The sequence below is a fragment of the Myxocyprinus asiaticus genome, chromosome 38 (assembly GCF_019703515.2).
Source record: "Myxocyprinus asiaticus isolate MX2 ecotype Aquarium Trade chromosome 38, UBuf_Myxa_2, whole genome shotgun sequence".
Classification (NCBI taxonomy): Eukaryota; Metazoa; Chordata; class Actinopteri; order Cypriniformes; family Catostomidae; genus Myxocyprinus; species Myxocyprinus asiaticus.
The window spans coordinates 18,269,841-18,289,737 of NC_059381.1; the positions used below are offsets into that span (position 1 = coordinate 18,269,841).

At 36.7% G+C, this 19,897-nt stretch overlaps 1 protein-coding gene across 3 annotated transcripts in view; it reads left to right on the plus strand.

Moving 5' to 3' along the window:
• The window catches only part of arhgap42a (Rho GTPase activating protein 42a), a 38,131-nt gene that overhangs the window by 12,883 nt on the left and 5,351 nt on the right, over positions 1 to 19,897 (plus strand). For 2 of the 3 annotated variants that reach the window (XM_051677565.1, XM_051677567.1), the window contains exons 4-19: positions 3,415 to 3,486; positions 8,000 to 8,101; positions 8,258 to 8,368; positions 9,077 to 9,181; positions 9,468 to 9,597; positions 11,134 to 11,234; positions 11,347 to 11,456; positions 12,105 to 12,183; positions 13,537 to 13,576; positions 13,800 to 13,862; positions 14,227 to 14,301; positions 15,081 to 15,165; positions 15,246 to 15,304; positions 15,405 to 15,510; positions 15,646 to 15,805; positions 16,198 to 16,372. In XM_051677565.1, coding sequence (XP_051533525.1) covers positions 3,415 to 3,486; positions 8,000 to 8,101; positions 8,258 to 8,368; positions 9,077 to 9,181; positions 9,468 to 9,597; positions 11,134 to 11,234; positions 11,347 to 11,456; positions 12,105 to 12,183; positions 13,537 to 13,576; positions 13,800 to 13,862; positions 14,227 to 14,301; positions 15,081 to 15,165; positions 15,246 to 15,304; positions 15,405 to 15,510; positions 15,646 to 15,805; positions 16,198 to 16,372 — 1,573 coding nt within the window. Of the gene's footprint in view, positions 1 to 3,414; positions 3,487 to 7,999; positions 8,102 to 8,257; positions 8,369 to 9,076; positions 9,182 to 9,467; positions 9,598 to 11,133; positions 11,235 to 11,346; positions 11,457 to 11,638; positions 11,699 to 12,104; positions 12,184 to 13,536; positions 13,577 to 13,799; positions 13,863 to 14,226; positions 14,302 to 15,080; positions 15,166 to 15,245; positions 15,305 to 15,404; positions 15,511 to 15,645; positions 15,806 to 16,197; positions 16,373 to 19,897 lie in introns of all 3 variants that reach the window. The other variant, XM_051677566.1, reaches the window with a different exon arrangement.

Consider the following 19,897-nt stretch of genomic DNA (forward strand, 5'->3'; position numbering starts at 1 on the left):
AACTTATAGCAAGTACAACACATGAACAGTATGATTTGGCTATTGTCATTTGGGTGTACATCTGAAATAATGTTGTGCATCTATTTAGACTCAACAAGTGCCTGATAAAATACACATAAGATACACATAAGTTACACATACATTACACATGTGTAGATATTACACATGTTCAATATGTGTTTGACAGCCAGTTGTATCTCATGAAACTTCATTAAATATAATGAATCCTGTTCTTGATTTGTCCTGATTTGTTGCATTATCTCTTTAATTTATGAAAAATAAAGAATCAAAATATATTTTTAAAAAAAATATTTTATTTTATTGTTTTCTAATTGTCTTGAAAATATTTTTTACAATTTTACACTGTCTGGGCATTTTGTACATCAAGTTTTAATAGATATAAGTGCCAAATATGTAAGAGTGTTTGGGAAAATTGCCATGCATTTAAGGGTTAAACAAAGCAAAAACAAAACATTTGCATGACGTGGTCTTGAAAAATGTCTCTGCGCGAACGATTGTACAGATGGAGGTAAGTTTGCACCAGCTCACTAATATTTCTGTACTCCGGTGTATTCATGTTGATTGGTCTTAACATACTAGGTGAGCTGTTACAAACCACCGAAACGAATGCAAAAATCTTCTTTTTGGCCAGATTTAGCTTTAAATGGCATCATTCCCATTCTTTGATTTTGTATGCAGTACAGTATATCGGGGCTTTTAGTTATTCATCAAGTAAAACTGTCTGATAATGGGGGGTTACCAACAAATTTTTTTTATTAATCAACTGGTCATGTGATCTTAACATGGAGGCCCCCATGAGGCGATCCACTCCATGTAATATAAAAAAGCTTTTATTAGGCTACTGATATTACTGGAGTCTCATGCGTGTATATGTGATTTTTGAATGTGGAAAAATTACTTGGTGCACCTTTAAAATGAAAAACTTTTTAGACAACCAAATTTTAGTATAAATGTGCTTTAACACTAGGGAAACATTCAACTGTGCACAGCGAGCTCAACAGGAAATGCATACACAAATCATACACACATATCTTAAAAATGAAGTTGTTACTGATATATTTTCAAAACCTATAGCCCACATCTGGGCCTGCTTGGAGTCTGTACATTTCTATTATTTGTAAGTGCAAATTCCATTAATGTTGATGTGGGTGAAAGGAGCCTCCAGAGATGCACGGTCAGTGCTGCCGCTGGCTGAGCGCAGGCAAGCATGTGGAACTTATTTGGACCAATTCTCTAGCGAGACATGAAGCCCTCCATGCTGTGCATGGGAAAGTGTATAAAAGGAACTAGTGTATGTAATTGTATGTTTTTCCAATCCTAGTGTCTACAAGAAAATGGTACTAATTATAGCGCCGTTATTTTACAGTAAATTAAAATAATTCCCTTGGAAGCTGTCCATGCACTGTCCATGTCTGCCTGCTGTAAACTATTAGCAGCAACAGTCTGTGATGACGAGAAGCTCTAACATTAAGCACTGGTTTATTTTGTGGTTATTGTTTTATAGCTGTTAATGTGGATTAACACTTCAGATTGTAAAATTCTCATCCATTTGTATCCATATAAAACCTTCAGGAATAATGACCCAATGTATGTAATGAAAGGCCCATCTCAATTAGAATCTCAAGGCAGTTAGGTACAAAGCAAACATTTCTCTCAAGAACTACTGTATATAGACTCCTTTAGACAGACCTTTGAGGCTATAAATAATTTTTCAAGTTTACATACACTTACATACACATTTTTTTAACCACTCCACAGATTTAATATTAGCAAACTATAGTTTTGGCAAGTCGTTTAGGACATCTACTTTGTGCATGACATGAGTACGTTTTCCAGCAATTGTTTACAGACAGATTGTTTCACTTTTAATTGACTATATCACAATTCCAGTGGGTCAGAAGTTACCTGTGCCTTTAAGCAGCTTGGAAAATTCCAGAAAATGATGTCAAGCCTTTAGACAATTAGCCAATTAGCTTCTAATAGGAGTTGTACTGAATTGGAGCTGTACCTGTGGATGTATTTTAAGGCCTACTTTCAAACTCAGTGCCTCTTTGCTTGACATCATGGGAAAATCAAAAGAAATCAGCCAAGACCTCAGAAACAAAAATTGTGGACCTCCACAAGTCTGGTTCATCCTTGGGAGCAATTTCCAAACACCTGAAAGTACCACATACATCTATACAAACAATAGTACGCAATTATAAACACCATGGGACCACACAGCCATCATACCACTAAGGAAGGAAATGCATTCTGTCTCCTAGAGATAGTTTGGTGCAAAAAGTGTAAATCAATCCCAGAACAACAGCAAAGGACCTTGTGAAGATGCTGGAGGAAACAGTTAGACAAGTATCTATATCCACAGTAAAACGAGCCCTATATCGACATAACCTGAAAGGCTGCTCAGCAAGGAAGAAGCCAATGCTCCAATGCATAAAAAAAGCCAGACTACAGTTTGCAAGTGCACATGGGGTCAAAGATCTTACTTTTTGGAGAAATGTCCATTACATCCTCTGGTCTAATTAAACAAAAATTGAATTGTTTGGCCATAATGACCATCGTTATGTTTGGAGAAAAAAGTTGAGGCTTGCAAGCCGAAGAACACCATCCCAACCTTGAAGCATACAGGTGGCAGCATCATGTTGTGAGGGTGCTTTGCTGCAGGAGGGACTGGTGCTCTTCACAAAATAGATGGCATCACGAGAAAGGAAAATTATATGGATATATTGAAGCAACATCTCAAGACATCAGCCAGGAAGTTAAAGCTCGGTCGCACATGGGTCTTCCAAATGGACAATGACCCCAAGCATACCTCCAAAGTTGTGGCAAAATGGCTTAAGGACAACAAAGTCAAGGTATTGGAGTGGCCATCACAAAGCCCTGACCTCAATCTAATAGAAAATTTGTGGGCAGAACTGAAAAAGCATGTGCGAGCAAGGAGGCCTACAAACCTGACTCAGTTACACCAGTTCTGTGTGGAGGAATGGGCCAAAATTCCAGCAACTTATTGTGAAAAGCTTGTGGAAGGCTACCCAAAACGTTTGACCAAAGTTAAACCATTTAAAGGCAATGCTACCAAATACTAACAAAGTGTATGTAAACTTCTGACCCACTGGGATGTGATGAAAGAAATAAAAGCTGAAATAAATAATTCTTTCTACTATTATTTTTCACATTCTTAAAATGAAGTAGTGATCCTCACTGACCTAAGACAGGGAATGTTTTCTATGATTAAATGTCAGTAATTGTGAAAAACTGAGTTTAAATGTATTTGGCTAAGGTGTATGTAAACATCTGCCTTCAACTGTATAGTTGGAGGTTTTGAATGGATGATTTAATAGAACTGATTTGTCATTGACAAATGATGTCAACATTTTATTGTTCTTTATCTAGATACAGAATGCTGATGACGTCTTGATCACACCACTGGAGAAGTTTCGTAAAGAGCAGATTGGAGCCGCCAAAGTAAGTTCTTAGAAGCCATTGTGAGTTAATGTTCTACATGTCAACGGATAGCAGTCTTTACCTGCACTGCCACATGATCCTGTATGGTCAAAATAGGTCAGCAATGAAACTTTACAGGAAAGGGGAAAATTGCAAACACCTGTTGAAATTATAGCCAGATACAGTAACGCCACATTGACCAACATGAAACGAGTGCTGCCATTGTTTCAATGCTGGAGGGCATGTTTTTAACCAGACTCCAGTTAAAAGTTTACTCTTTCTAGGAGATTAGGGTCTTGTGCTGGGAGCCCCAGTGATCTGTGAATGTGATCCCTCCAGCAGTATTAGAAGAGCTGGAGTATAGACTGATGAGCTCACAGCTGAAAGATCAAGAGCACAAAAAACTTGATGCCTTATTTGGGTGTTTTAGCCTGATACTCTTCAGCTAGAGCTGAGAAGGAACTCACTCAACTTAAACATTTAGATATGATGGAGACCAAAGGGAATGACAGTCCGGCTGTCAACCTCCACACATATTTAAACCAAAACACTTACATTCTCACACAAACACACACACTTACAATGGGGTCCAAACATTTGACATCACAAGTGAAAATGCATATATTTTTTGCTTTATTCTAACTTAATAAAAACATTTTCATTACCAATGATATTATCAGCATAACAATTTGAGTGAAGAGTTGGATTGAAAATTTAACATGAATTTCTTAGTGTTTGGTATGTTCCCCTTTTGCTTAAAGGCATGTTCTGTGTTCGATACAAGTTAAACTCAATCGACAGCATTTGTAGCTGTAAGGGATCGTTCACCCAAAAATTTAAATTCTCTCATCATTTACTCACCCTCATGCCATCCCAGATTTGTATGACTTTCTTTCTTCTGCTGAACACAAACAAAGATTTTAAGAAGAATATCTCAGCTGTGTAGATCCATACAATGCAAGTGAATGGTGACCAGACCTTTCAAGCTTCTAAAATCACATAATAGGTTTGGGTGAGAAACAGTAATTTTTTACACCTATTATATTGCTTCTAAAGACATAGATTTAACCACTGGAGTTGTATGGATTACTTTTATGCTGCCTTTATGTGTTTTTTGGAGCTTGAAAGATCTGGTCACCATTCACTTGCATTGTATGGATCTACAGAGCTAAAATATTCCTCTAAAAATCTTTGTTTGTGATCAGCAGAAGAGAGAAATTCTTACACATCTGGAATGGCATGAGGATGAGTAAATGATGAGGGAATTACAATTTTTGGGTGAACTATCCCTTGAATGTTGATTGGATGTAAAATTATACAGATAAGGTAAATAAAATCATGTTCACACATATAGGGCTCTATTTTAAGAGTGCAAGCATTAGGTGCAACGCAGTCCCTTAAGTCATTAGCACAAAGTCAATGGGCATGGCCATGAAGTTTTGATGTTTTCGTGCAAGCATGCGCTAAGTCTAGGCGCAAGAGGGCTTGGCGAAATCATCCGCGCAACACAGGCTGGATCAAGTGCAATTTAATTCTGAGGTTCTTCTCTGGTTATTTCAGCATCTGCGTCCTATTATATAGTCTATTCCCTCAAGCACCAACGATTTAAAAAAAGACAGCGTTTCATAAGAAGTTGGTAGTGTAAATGGACTGTATGCAATAAATTAGAAGATTAGAAATATGAAATTATTTTGTTTTCTGCTTTAACTGCGTCCTTGATGAATGTCAGGCATATTTCTATGACAGTGACACACAATCCTTTTATATGCATGGAAATTGTGATTCTTCTCAGAATTTGGATAAATGCTCCTTTAAATTATAGAGAATGTAAGTATTATTAATCATTTTCCGTCTACTGGCACACAAATCATGGCTAGTATTAACAGTGATTGTATCGGAACGCACTTCTACCGTTAGATTTTAATTATGAAAAATTGTATTAATTTATTGAAACACAAACAAATTAAACCAAATATATTTCTAAATTCATATTACCCTTCAAACAAAATGAAAATATAACCAAAATAACAAAGTGTTCAAAAAAATCATACCAAATCCAATCATTTTACTCTGTCCAACTTCTTCCACCGGCCCCATTTGCAGTGACTTAAAAATCACTCTACGACAACGGGAGCAAAAATACCAATACAAATTAGATCATAAATACAATTGAAAATATAAACATAATGATAATTATTTTTGGAACAACATGAGATAATCTGACCTTTTGTTCAAAAGGCATTAACATGGTCAGTGTCACAAATTTATTTTATATAATTATTGAGCTAGAAATATTTTCTTATTCATATAATGATATAATGTTTCATTGTTTTAAATTTCTAAAAAGCAACATTTTGTTTTTGTTTTTTTCCAGATTTTCAATTTCAGATTTTTTTAATTTGTTCTCACCCAACTGTATACTTCAAAACTCTGAAGGCCAGATGTCTTCACTTGAACTCACTACATTCAGAAGTGTTTCTGGCATGCAAAAATCTTAAAATCTTAAATCTCTGGTAACAATGAAGTCCCAGAATATCTTTTTCAAAACCCTTAAAATAAAGCACACATTCCTAGAGAGGGTGATGTCATAGCTAGCCAGCAGATGCGCTTAGAAACTGAACTAACTGAACTATGAAATTTCTCCAGCAGTCTGTGTTTCAGATGCAGTGTCCATTAGAGGTCATGGGAAAGGTTAGGCTAATCTTAAAGAGGAAAAACAAACAGCTTCAAGCTGGTTTTAGTTGCAATCTTAAGACATTCTCATTGATGGAGGTCTGCAGCGCATGAGTTCTCCGTTCAACATAAATAGGTGGTGTCATTGTGGGCACAGGAAGTGGGGGTCTTGTCTAATGTAAACATCTTTATGGCCCATAGGATTTGAAATACCCACAATGTTTGTTTTTTATCTGTGGTTACATGCGTACTTGGTATCATCAGTTTGATAATGCTTATCATTGATGGCACCTGAAAGACAAGTGTGTACATGCAAAGTGATTCTTGCTCAGCTGAGTTGTTGAGTTGTTGATGAGTCATTTTGTTCCTTATTTTCTGTATGTGCTGAATTGTTACTATAATAGATTGTCAATGTTAAAGGAACAAATTAAGCTTAATACCCACCAAAAGCAAACATTCATTTTTATCATTTTTGATAATATTTTTTTATATAATTTGTATGTTCTGCTATTATTTAAAGGAATAGTTCTTCTTTCTTTCAAAAAAATTATAATTCTCTCATCTTTTACTTTGTTTATATAAAGGTAATCGTGCAAGGAAGTGTAATCAATCTCAAATCATGATCGCGCCAGTGTCACTGCAGATGTCAAGATTTCTAGTGAAAAAATTGTTACATTTTGGTCTGTTTCTCACCCAGAACTGATCATATCGCTTCAGAAGACATGGATTAAACCACACGAGTCACATGAATTACTTTTATGCTACCTTTATGTGCTTCTTGGATCTTAACATTTTGTACCCCATTGACTTGCATTGCATGGATAAAAACACATCATATCTCTTTCCAAAAATATTTGTTTGTGTTGTGCAGAAGAAAGGAAGTCATATGAGTTTGAGACTACATTATGGTGAGTAAATGATGAGAGAATTATAATTGGGTGAACTATTCCTTTTCAGCATTTTCTGTGCTGATGCTGATGTCGATATGTAGTGAGCAGGGTTGCTGATGGGTGACATACTGTAATCCATCAGCAACATATACAGTATACATTATAATCGGTTCAATAAGAGAAAATTAGATGTGCAGAAAATTGTTGAAATGAACACAATTTTACACAATTATTACTAAAAATCATTAAAACAATACAGTATTTGAATACAGAGCTGCATTATTATTAAGACATTTTGGATATGACACTGGGCGTATTGACCACTTCTGTAAATCAGCCAATCAGGCACAGTTATCATTAGATGCAGATCATTTTCAGATGGCCAAAAAATTCACTCTTATTGGTAGCTGAAAGACATTTATTTTAAAACTATTTCAAAATGTAGTTATAAGGAATACAATTAATCGAATGTACCAGGTATGGGGATATGTCGAATTCTGCGGAAATCTGTGGAGCAACTTCACTTCAATCCAGATTACCTGAAAGAATATGAGTCTGCCAATCTACTGGTTATAAGGTTTCACAGCCAGCATTCTTTCTGAATTAACCAATCAAAATTTAAGGCATTATCTACAATCATGTTTTCATCAAACCGCACAATGATGACTCTAAGACATTACAGACATTTCAGCTTCATTTTCTGTTATAGCATAATTTTCTGTAAAGCTGCTTTGAAATGATTTGTGGTGTGAAAAGAGCTATACAAATAAAAATGACTTGACTGACTTGACAAATTAAAACTTCTAATTCTTTCATGAGACAATTATGTGGTGTTTGTTTACAAGTCTGATGTTTTATATAACATTTTATCTCTGCAAAAGTCATTTATCACCATAATTACAGTACAGGAAATTCCAACTCCGGTCACCTTTTTTTTTTCCTTTTTTTTTTTTTTTTTTTTTTTTTTGAAGGAAGGAAAGAAGAAATTTGACAAGGAGACGGAAAAGTATTACACCGTTTTGGAGAAGCACTTAAGCCTGTCTTCTAGAAAGAAAGAGTCCCTTTTACAGGAGGTAACTTGAATGTTAAATTATTTGCTATATAAATGACAGAACACACACAGTATACAAAGTATATTTTGATCTTAATACAAATGCATGGCAACTTCACAGCAATTTATTTTATCCTCAGTAAACAGCTTGGTTCTAAATGATTCTTTTTTTTTTTAGGCAGACGCCCAGATAAATAAGGAAAGACAGGTCTTCTATGACGCCTCTCTGGAATATGTTTTCAAAATCCAAGAAGTGCAAGAGAGAAAAAAATTTGAATTTGTTGAGCCGGTAAGACACATCAGTTTCTATTTCATTGGACAGGGCTATGAATGCAACCGAGAAACATGACGGACACTTCCATTTACAGAACGAAAATGGAAAAAAAAATTCGCCATTGCTTTGTAATCTATTGGAATTTCAGGATCAGCATTGTCGTTTCTGTGCAGCGGAAATCAGATGGTTGATGTCATATCCCGCATCAGCACGTCTGAGGATCAACCTCAGAATATGACTGATATAGTCAAAAATCGAGACTTGGGAAAGGGATAGTTCACCCAAAAATGATTCTTACCATAAACACTAAAATACTGTTTATGTTAGGCAGAATAACAGTCTCAGTCACCATTCACTTTCACAGCATCTTTTTACCTTACAAAGAAAGTGAATGGTGACTGAGACTGTCTATCCCTAGCATTCTGCCTCCATTGTTCTTCCACGGAAGAGATGAAGTCATACTGGTTTGGAACGACATGAGGGTGAGTAAATTATGTCAGAATTTTTGTTTTTGGGTGCACTATACCTTTAGAACGGTTTAAAAACACAAACTAACGCAAAGTGAAAAGGGATAGATATCATTAGCACATTTATTAGCATGCAAAGCCTCACTTATTCAAGCAGGCAAAACAAAGAACTTAAACATTAGTTTTGTATTGGTTTCAAATTTATTCTACTCAAACTTTAAACTCCAATGACTGCCTGCGTCTGTCTTTCTCTCAGCTCCTGTCATTCCTCCAGGGATTGTTCACCTTTTACCATGAGGGTTACGAGCTGGCACACGAGTTAGAGCCATATAAGCAACAATTGCAGTTCAACCTTCAGAATGTAAGAGCCAAACCCTGGCCCTCAGTTGACGTGGCCTGGCTTATCAGTCTGACAAATGAGCCAATAAAGCCTGTGTTTGTATAAGTGCTTCTATGAGTGTTTGTATAAATGATAAAGGACTTGGAAAGTTATAATAAAGACTAAAAGTGGTTGTTAATGCAATGCTATATTAGAATAACACTTACTATTCCAGTATTTATAGCTGTTTATGGAAGGAACTGTACTTTAGAGTTCAACCATGTCCATCTAGAACCAATAGACTGTTGTTTTGATGTTCTCTGTGAAGACAAGGAATAATTTTGAGAGCACAAGACAGGAAGTGGAGAATCTGATGAGAAGGATAAGGTCTGCGGAGCAGGACTTTAAAGCCCCAGGACAGTGGACCATGGAAGGCTTCCTCTATGTGCAGGAGAAGCGTGAGTATCTTCAGAGGCTCTTGGGTTAAATGAACAGATCTGCACTTAAAGTCCTCCCCCTCACGTTGTAGGGCTCATGTTAATTTAAGTTCAGAACATTCAAAGATGAGATTGAATTAGAAATTTACAGTTAGCTTAGATTTTTGGCATAGATTTGTCACATAATTAATGGAATAGCTCAGCCAACAATGAAAATTCTGGTATTATTTGTTCACCCTAATGTCGTTCCAAACCTGAATGACTTTCTGTCTTAAGTGAAACACAAAAGGTGAATTTTATTGGATTTATTTGCCATATAATGACAGTGAATAGTGACTCTGGTCTGTCAAGCTTGAAAAGCAACATAAAACCACAGTAAAAGCATATGATACAACTCTATAATATAAATACGACTTTATACTACGTATCGATGCACAACATTCCAAGTCGTCTGAAGCAGTACGATCACTCTGAGTGATAAATAAAACGAAATTGAAGTCGTTATTCATTTTGAGGTCAGCAACGTCAAACTCATTGGTTCTTTTGACATGACATCATGATGTTTGGTCACATGCTTAGTGCATATTCGCCATATTTGATTTCAGAACTTTATTAATTATTTCAGTTGCACATAAGAAATTGCCCCTAATCCTAAATCATAGTCATTTTTGCGAATCCCTGAGAGTACAAAAATCTGGAGTTCTGACAAACTTTCCGCCAATTTTCCACTCATTATTTTCACATGCAATTGAGCTTGCGAATCGGCACAAATGTTTGTCAGAAGTTTGCAGCTCTTCACCGGTAGTGGTGAACCTGCAGCAAACCTTTGGCGACAATGAAGAGTTTGCCACAAGGCTTATTTGCTTGTGAAAATAATGAGTGGTGAATTTGCGGCAAGTTTGCAGGGAGTTAGCCAGAACTCTTGATTTTTGTAAGGGAAGTTGTATTTTACAGTTCTTGTAGCTCAACTGGTCAAGTGCGTCTCAATCGGCTCCCTAGTTAAGTTTAGTAGTTAGGACACTGAACAGTGTGTCGGCCATTTCTAGGGCTGTCTCAATTGCAAAATTGTTCCGTTTCTCTTTTAAAGAGATGTTGTTTGTAATGTCATTAATCCATAATGACCATGAAAGGGAAACAATCTTTTAAATATTAGATTTGTTAGAAAAATACACTCTATATTTTTATATCTTTATGTATTTTTTTAAATAACACTGTATGTTTGAATATCTACAACGAAAATGTCATTTATACAGCGATGTTGTTGATTAATACCAGCTGTTTTAATGCACGAGCTTGTTATCGTGTCCCAGTTAGTTGAGTCAAGTGTCCCAATGTTCAGTATATGAACGCCCTTGCCAGTGCCCAAAGTCATGCTTACGATATACTGATTCATGACAAAGGGGCTAGGGAGCTGATTGAGAGACACAGGTTGAGTATACCTTAAATGCTTTGGAAGAAAGTGTCAGACAAATGCATAAATGTACAAATCTACACTTTGATCGCAGTCACCTACACTAAGTCTAAAGTGCACTAATGACAACTTGTTTTCTATTGAAGGACCCCTGGGGTGCACATGGAGTCGACACTACTGCACATATGAGAAGGGGACCAAAATGTTTACAATGAGCAACTCCGAGTTCAAGTCTGGAGGCAAACAGGTGCAAAATAACATTAAAAGTTCATCACTTAAATGTTATTAAACACCTAAAGACTCACTCATTCACTCATTTCAAACCCCATAGTGAGATATTTTTTGTTTTACATTGATAGAATGGACTGATCATGAGTCCCCCCGAAATGTTTAAGCTGAAGTCCTGCATTCGACGAAGGACAGATTCCATAGACAAGCGGTTCTGCTTTGATATTGAGGTGGTGGAAAGGTGTGTATACGTTTTGGAGGCTTACATGTAGCATTGAGATAAATCTCACACTGTGATGTTTATAGTTGTAAAGCATTTTAAAGCTCTAAGAGAGTTACGTTGTGTTAGTGCTCTCTTCCGTCTGTCATTTTCAACACTCTTTCCTTTCCTCCATCTTTTCTCGCTTCATACTGTAACTGAAGAGGTAACCCCTGTGAAGGGCTTCTGCTCAGTTATCTCCAGTGTTTCTTTAAAGAACATCGGTATGGTTCCCTTCTATGCTTCTGAAGAGTTGGTGTTTCCTAATGATAATATCCATTAAAAACAAGCTTCCTTCTCTCTTACATCCTGTATTTAACAGTTGCTTTTTAACACTTATACTGTCAGTAATTTTACTTGCACTGAAACCAGTTTCCTCTTGCTACACTGAAGCATATGGTTTGGTTGCACGCTTTGCTGCATGTAAGGAGAGCTTTTTAGACTTGTTACACCTGGTTTGGAATAGGCAAGGTGCTTTGAGCATAATCTAAACAGTTCAAAATATACAGTAACAGGATTTAATAAGCAAGCTGTGTAGTACAAGTTTTGTGAGTAATGCAAGCTTTGTGATACTTCAAAACAATATCACATGAATGGATGAGAGCTCAGATATCTCAGTCTGTCCCGCAGACATGGCATCATCACACTGCAGGCTCTCTCTGAATCCAACAGACGACTGTGGATGGAGGCCATGGATGGAAAAGAACCGGTAAGAACAGTCATCTGGTCAAAAGGACTCTGATCTTGTTTTGATAACCATGTGCAAGTTCATAGTGCAAGAGCTTTAAGGTGTAAAGATAGGCTTTTTGAATAGCTGATAATTACAAGAAATTGCAAATTGCTATCAAGATAAATTTGCATGTGGAATTACCTACCTCCATTTCAAAGCAAATGAGACATTAGGCTCTGAAGTAAAAGCATGTTTCCATCCAAGTTGTGAGTTGAATTTATGTGTAAAACCATATTATCGCAAAAACAATGCGAATAAGGCCGTGTTTCCATCCCATGTGTTCAAAAGAGCAAAATTGTCACTTCTGGAGAAGTTGTAGCCACTGTGACTCTTTTATTAATAAAATATTTGTGGATTAGAGCACGCAGATAAAATACTGTAACTTTGTCTCATGTCTGGGAGCGATGGCGCATCATGGTTCTGGGAGCTCTATGTGTGTCTATGTTATGTCTTTGCCATGCAGATCTATAATATATTTTTCAAAAGTTTCAATAAACCTATTCTTCGGCACAGTTTAAGTTTATATTTGACTTATTTACTCTGCAAACTCTATGCAGGCTTTGGATTTTCTAGGCATCGTTTTTTTCAGGATGACCAGAGCAACATTTCAGATGCGACGACTGGTCCTCTGGTTTGTCCAGTTATGAATGAATTATTCAGTAGCATGAATTTTTGGATGCACATCTTTTGTTCCTAATAAATTCAATAGGAGTTTATTCTGTTAATGTGTTTCCATCAAAGTTTATGCGCATTTATCTTTAAAAAGTTATCCACCTCAGACGAGTGTATACGTTTTTATGCACATTTTTCCATCCAGAAATATTTATGCGATATCCCAAAATGCGCATAAAAAAAATGTGGATGGAAACCCAGAGTCACTAAACATTTATATGGCCAGTATGAAACTGAAATTTCCTGATATCTGAAAAGTAAACATCTTAAGTAAACACATTCTCTTTGATGTATTATGGGGAATGGGTCTGACTTCCTTTTTCTGTTTTAGACTCATAATTGTTGTTAGAAGCTGTATATTCTAAAGGCAATCAGTAGTGTACACATGGGCAGGAAAAAGATGACAGCTGAGATTTTACACTTTACTAATAACTCTGTTTTCTTAATGCTGGCAGCTGTAGTTGATTATATACAATGCATTGTTTGCACATGTATGTTTATATAGTGAAACTCTAAAATGTATTTTGTATATTCAGCTCTATAGTTATCTGACGCAAGCGTAATGCGTTATACATTTATAATGCAATATAATGCATTAATGTATATGCTTTCAAAGACATTTTCTTTAGTGTTTTATAAACACACCCTGATTTTCTCCAGATTTACACCCTTCCAGCCCTTCTGAGCAAGAAAGAGGAAAGTAAGTTCACTCGCTCCATAAACTGTTCAGTTGTCATTAAATCGAGTATACAGTGTGAGACAGACTTGAGCAATTTGGCTCTGTTATCCGAGAAGTTTGTAATGCTGTCCAATGTAAACTGTAAATTTGAACTTGCGACACCAAGCATACTAATTCATAAGACAAAAATAGTTCACCTGCATTGGCTGTACAACTGAAAAAAATTAACCCTCTGTGTTCACAGCATTCCTAAATGAAGCAGGCTTTAATTTTATAAGGAAGTGTATAGAGCTCGTAGAAGCCAGAGGTGAGTCTACATCCTTTGAATTTCATGCAATATATGATATGTATGCATGCATGTGTATGTGTATATGTACATGTCAAGCACTTCTTAATATTCAAGTTACTGTACAGATCTGTGTATATGCAAACACACACATGTGTATATAGAATTAAAATACACTTTAAAAATTTGTAGTTGTGTCTCATCTGACCCTTAAAAATGACTGTCATTTGTGTATTCAAATATAGTCAGGTTAATTCAATAATAGTAAATTATTTATTTGACCTGAATAAAACCTGTTAGATGGCAGAACATTATTTTACAGTGTATCACTGTTTTCTTTTGATTGCTTGTAACAAGATACTCGTCCTTTCCCTCCCATATCTAGGCATTAACACAATGGGGCTGTACAGAATAGGTGGAGTCAATTCTAAAGTGCAACGACTTATGACCTCAGTTTTTGGTAAGTTCTCTCCAGTACTTATTTTGCAGAATTTTGATGCATACTACAAAGGTAGATTTTAATAGTGTTGAATGTGTTGAAAATTAGATTTGTTTTAGCAGAACACATATACAGTGGCTCCTAAAAAGTTATTTTTTTATGACATTTATGTTGTTATCAAATGCAGTGCCATTCATACATTGTAAATGGATTTAAACATCCATATACTTTACACTGTAAAAAAGGAATTGTTGAGCAAAGTTAAATAATCAAGGCAACATGATGCTGTAATAATTTAGCATTTTCTCAACAACTGTCTTTTTTTAGTGAGTTTGAACTTGTTTTTTCACTAAATGCAAAATACTATGTTTAGACAATAAAGTCTAGTCGAGACAACTGCAGATTTCTTGTTCAGTAAATGATCAATTGTCAATACAAGGACTTTTATTCAATTTTTTCTGTTTTTGGCACCATTCTGAGTGAACTCTAGAGACTGTTGTGCATGAAAATCCCAGGAGATCAGCAGTTACAGAAATACACAAACCAGCCCATCTGGCACCAACAATCATGCCACGGTCAAAATCACTGAAATCACATTTTTTCCCCATTCTGATGGTTGATGTGAACATTAACTGAAGCTCCTGACCCATATCTGCATGATTTTATGCGTTGCACTGCTGCCACATGATTGGCTGATTAGATAATTGCATGGATAAGTAGGTGTACAGGTGTTCCTATATAAAGTGCTAAGTAAGTAAGTAAGTGTATATTTACAGTAAATGTTTATGTCACCCTTGCAGCAGCCAAAGCTCCTACAGATATGGACCTTGACCCAGACACCTGGGATAACAAGACCATCACCAGTGGCCTGAAGAATTACCTCAGGTTGATAAACAGCTCATAACTTTGACTTCTAAAAATGGCTTATCAAGACAGAAAAGTGGCTCATGTTCTGTTCCTTACAGGTGTCTTGCAGAACCCCTCATGACCTATAGATTCCACAAAGACTTCATCATGGCAGTCAGTGAGTTCTAGCATGTTTGTTTTCTCCTTGGTCAGCTGCTCACTATGCTCTTCTGGGACCTGTTTATTGAATCCAGGGTTTATTTGTTTTTTACTTTTAGAGTCTGATGATCAGAACTACAGAGTCTGTGCTGTTCATGCGCTCGTCCACAAGCTGCCTGACAAGAACAGAGAGATGCTGGATATTCTAATCAAACACCTGCATGTGTAGGTCACTCTGATGCCTAAATATTTAGCAAGAATAGCAAAACTGCATGTCATTTTCATTTGTTTATAAGTATGTTTTAAGATGAGCTAAATGGTGTGAATGAGTTTGAAACAAATTTTCTCCTTTTTTGACAGGGTTTCCACACACAGCCAGAAGAATCTGATGACCGTGTCTAACCTGGGTGTGATTTTTGGCCCCACACTCATGCGGTCACAGGAAGAGACAGTGGCTGCCATGATGAACATCAAGTTTCAAAATATTGTTGTGGAGATTCTCATAGAAAACTACGACAAGGTGAGCATTTCAATGAGCAAGCAGCTGGGGGAAAATTACCAATTTTGAAACTGTTATTTGTGCAGTGCTTTGCATCATGCCTAGGAACACCCCTTTCCCTGAGTGAAATCACTGGAATGCACAATGGTTTATGGCTTATTTCTCTATATAATATATAATGGGAATTGCTGATTTTACTAATAGGGAAATTACTAATTTACCCAAACAAAGATTCTTAAAGGGATAGTTCACTCAAAAATAAAGTCATACACATCTGAGATAGCATGTGGGTGAGAAAATTATGAGAGAATTTTCATTTTTTTGGTGAACTATCCCTTTAAGGATACTTGGTAGATTTTTATTTCTGTGGTTTTCCTTTGGCAATCCAATTCCCCTTTTGTCTCTTTTCCTAGATATTTCACCAAGCTCCAGACCCTAACGTCCCTCTGCCCCTGCCACAGCCTCAGTCTCACTCTCATTCTCAATCTCGTACCAGCGCCCGCCGTAGCAAAGCTATCTGCCTCTCCACCAGATCCCGCAAGTCCAGAGGCCTGTACCCTCCCACACTGTGTCTAGCTGATGCCGACAGTGAGTGTCCCCTAATGCAGAAATGTAGTTTGGCTCCTCCATGTTCCTCTGTGATCTCAGTCTGTTTGTTTTTTGTTTGTTTTTTACAATTTTCCTTTTTTGCTGTATATGCTTAGTTTTAAAACTTCATATCTTGTCTACACATTCCACATTGTAGAAAAATAGTTCAAGCTGAAGTATGTAACTATTTCAGTGTTAAAATACTTTCTCCTATCCCAGCTTAATTTGCAGAAACAGCCATAAATAAGCCATTCATAGGTTAATTTTCTTGAAAACTTCTGTTTGTTTTGAGCTACCCATCTCAAGAGAGACAATAACATTGGCTCTACCAATTGTGTGAGTTGGAGGCGGAACTATCTGTTTGTTTGATCAACAGCAGAAGGGGGGCATATTCAGAAAGCTCTTTTAAAAACAATGTTTATTTTTGCAATTCCATTTTGTGGCACTGGTGGCACAGAAATAACATACTTCAGCTTTAAGTCATCAAAACTATAAAGTAACGAATGTGGAAGTGTAAGAATTATGTAGTGACCAAATTAAAAATGTCTCTGGAAGGCTCTGTTGCGTAAATGCATTTGCCAAAGTGCAATGACTGTCTATCTGTGACAAGCCAAATTAAAATACAGCATTTATAACATCTGAGTCAGAGTGATTTGGACAACAAAAAGTCAAATCAATATCTTTTATTTATACTTTTTGTCTAGATTTCAACTCTGCACACTCTAGGCATTCTCTCAACGAACTTCATGAGATATCCATTTAGGATGCTTTTTAAACAATATAAAACTATGCTAAGCACTTGATGACTGCTTTTACTCTCTGGTAAAATTCATTTATTTAAAAATAAATCTAATTAAAATTTTGCTTTTGTGAAGAAATTCATACAAAACTTATTTCAAGCTTATACATAAGCCTTTAGATCAAAAGGTAATCAAAGGAATGTTCCGGGTTTAATACAACTGAAGCTCAATCAACCGTAATTGTGGCATAATCTTGATTACAACAAAAAATTATTTTGACTCGTCCCTCTTATTCTTAAAAAAAAGATTACAGTGATTACAGTGAGGCACTTACAATGGGACCAATTTTGGAGGGTTTAAAGGCAGAAAATAAAAGCACTAACACTGGCAGCCAAAAGTTTGTAATAATGTACAGATTTTTCTGTTTCTGAAGGAAATTGGTACTTTAATTCAGCAAAGTGGCATTCAACTGATCACAAAGTATAGTCAAAACATTACTGATGTAAAAAACAGCACCATCACTATTTAAAAAATCATTTTTGATAAAAATCAAGACAGGCCCCATTTCCAGCAGCCATCACTCCAACATCACTTATCCTTGAGTAATCATACTAAATTGCTAACCTTGTACTAGAAAATCACTTGCCATTATATCAAACACAGCTGAAAGCTATTTGCTTCGTTAAATGAAGCTTAACATTGTCTTTGTGTTTGTTTTTGAGTTGCCACAATATGCAAAAATGGCAAAAAAGAAACAACTTTCTCTAGAAACTCGTCAGTCAATCATTGTTTTGAGGAATGAAGGCTATACAATGCTTGAAATTGCCAAAAAACTGAAGATTTCATACAAAGGTGTACACTACAGTCTTCAAAGACAAAGGACAACTGGCTCTAACAAGGACAGAAAGAGATGTGTAAGGCCAGATGTACAACTAAACAAGAGGATAAGTACATCAGAGACTCTAGTTTGAGAAATAGACACCTCTCATGTCTTCAGCTGACAGCTTCATTGAATGCTACCCGCTCAACACCAGTTTCATGTACAACAGTAAGAGAAGACTCGGGTGCAGTCCTGAAGTTTGCAGATGACACCACCCTCATTGGGCTCATCTCTGGTGGGGATGAGTCCATCTATATGCGGGAGATTGATCATCTGTTGACCTGGTGCAGTCAGAACAACTTGGAGCTCAGTGCTGTGAAGACAGTGGAGATGGTCATAGATTTCAGAAAGAACCCAGGCCCACCCACCCCCATCATCCTGTGTGACTCTCCAGTTGTCACTGTGGAGTCCTTCCGCTTCCTGGGAACCATTCATCTCCCAGGACCTCAAGTGGAAGCTGAACATCAGCTCACTAATTAAAAAAGCACAGCAGAGGATGTACTTCCTGCGGCAGCTGAAGAAGTTCAACCTGCTGAAAATGGTGCTGGTGCACTTCTACACCTCCATCATTGAGTCCATCCTCACCTCCTCCATCACCATCTGGTACACTGCTGCCTCTACCAAGGACAAAAGCAGACTGCAGCGTGTCATTCGTTCTGCTGGGAAGGTGATTGGCTGCGATTTGCCATCTCTCCAGGACCTGTATGCCTCCAGGACCCTGAGGCGGGCAGAAAAGATTGTGGCCGACCCTTCCCACCCAGGACAAAATTCTTTGAGGCACTCCCCTCCGGCAGGAGGCTACGGTCCATCAGGACCAAAACCTCACGCCGCAGGAACAGTTTCTTCACGTTTGCAGCTGGCCTCATAAACAAGGCCTAGGACCCCCTGACACTGTCTCTTACCCACCTCCATAGACACTACACATTACATTAACATAGTTTCCACATCTGCCTTGCGTCAATTTAAAGAACATTTATCTGGTCTATTGCAAGTTTTATTATATTCAAATTGTGAACTTTTCTGTTAATCGTGAACAACTTGGAACAGTGAACATTTGCACATTCTATGGTTCATATTCTGCACATATTTTGCACATCCCTGCACAACTGCACATATTTTGCACAACTGTACAGCTCCTTTATTAAAACCAGTCAGTTTACTTTTTCTCTATATATTGTATCTTAAATATAGTTTATTATTTATCTTACTATGTATATTGTTTTTTGTTATTGTATGCATCAAACACCAAGGCAAATTCCTTGTAGGTGAAAACATATTTGGCAATAAAGTCAATTCTGATTCTGATTCTTATGGGAAGAATTGCAAAGAAAAAGCCACTTTTGAAACAGAAAAACAAAAAGAAAAGGTTAGAGTGGGCAAAGAAACGCAGACATTGGACAACAGATAATTGGAAAAGAGTGTTATGGATCTTAAACCCATTAAGATTTTGTGGGATCAGCTAGACTGTAAGGTGCGTGAGAAGTGCCCGACAAGACAGCCACATCTATGGCAAGTGCTACAGGAAGTGTGGGGTGAAATGTCAACTGAGCATCTGGACAAACTGACAGCTAGAATGCCAAGGATCTGCAAAGCTGTCATTGCTGCACGTGAAGGATATTTGATGAGAACTCTTTGAAGTAGTTTAAAAAAATTCAAATTGTAATAGTAATTATTCATGTTATTAATGTCCTGACATTAATACATTGTGATCAGTTGAATGCCACTTTGGTGAATAAAAGTACCAATCTCTTTCCATAAGAGCAAAATCTGTACATTATTGCAAACCTTTGGCCGCCAGTGTACATTAATTCTTGTTAAAATTTGTGTATTATTTAAGCTGTAAAGTTGTTTAAATCATTGTTTTTATTGTAATGTAAGGGTTTTAGTTTTTACAGCGTTACGGCG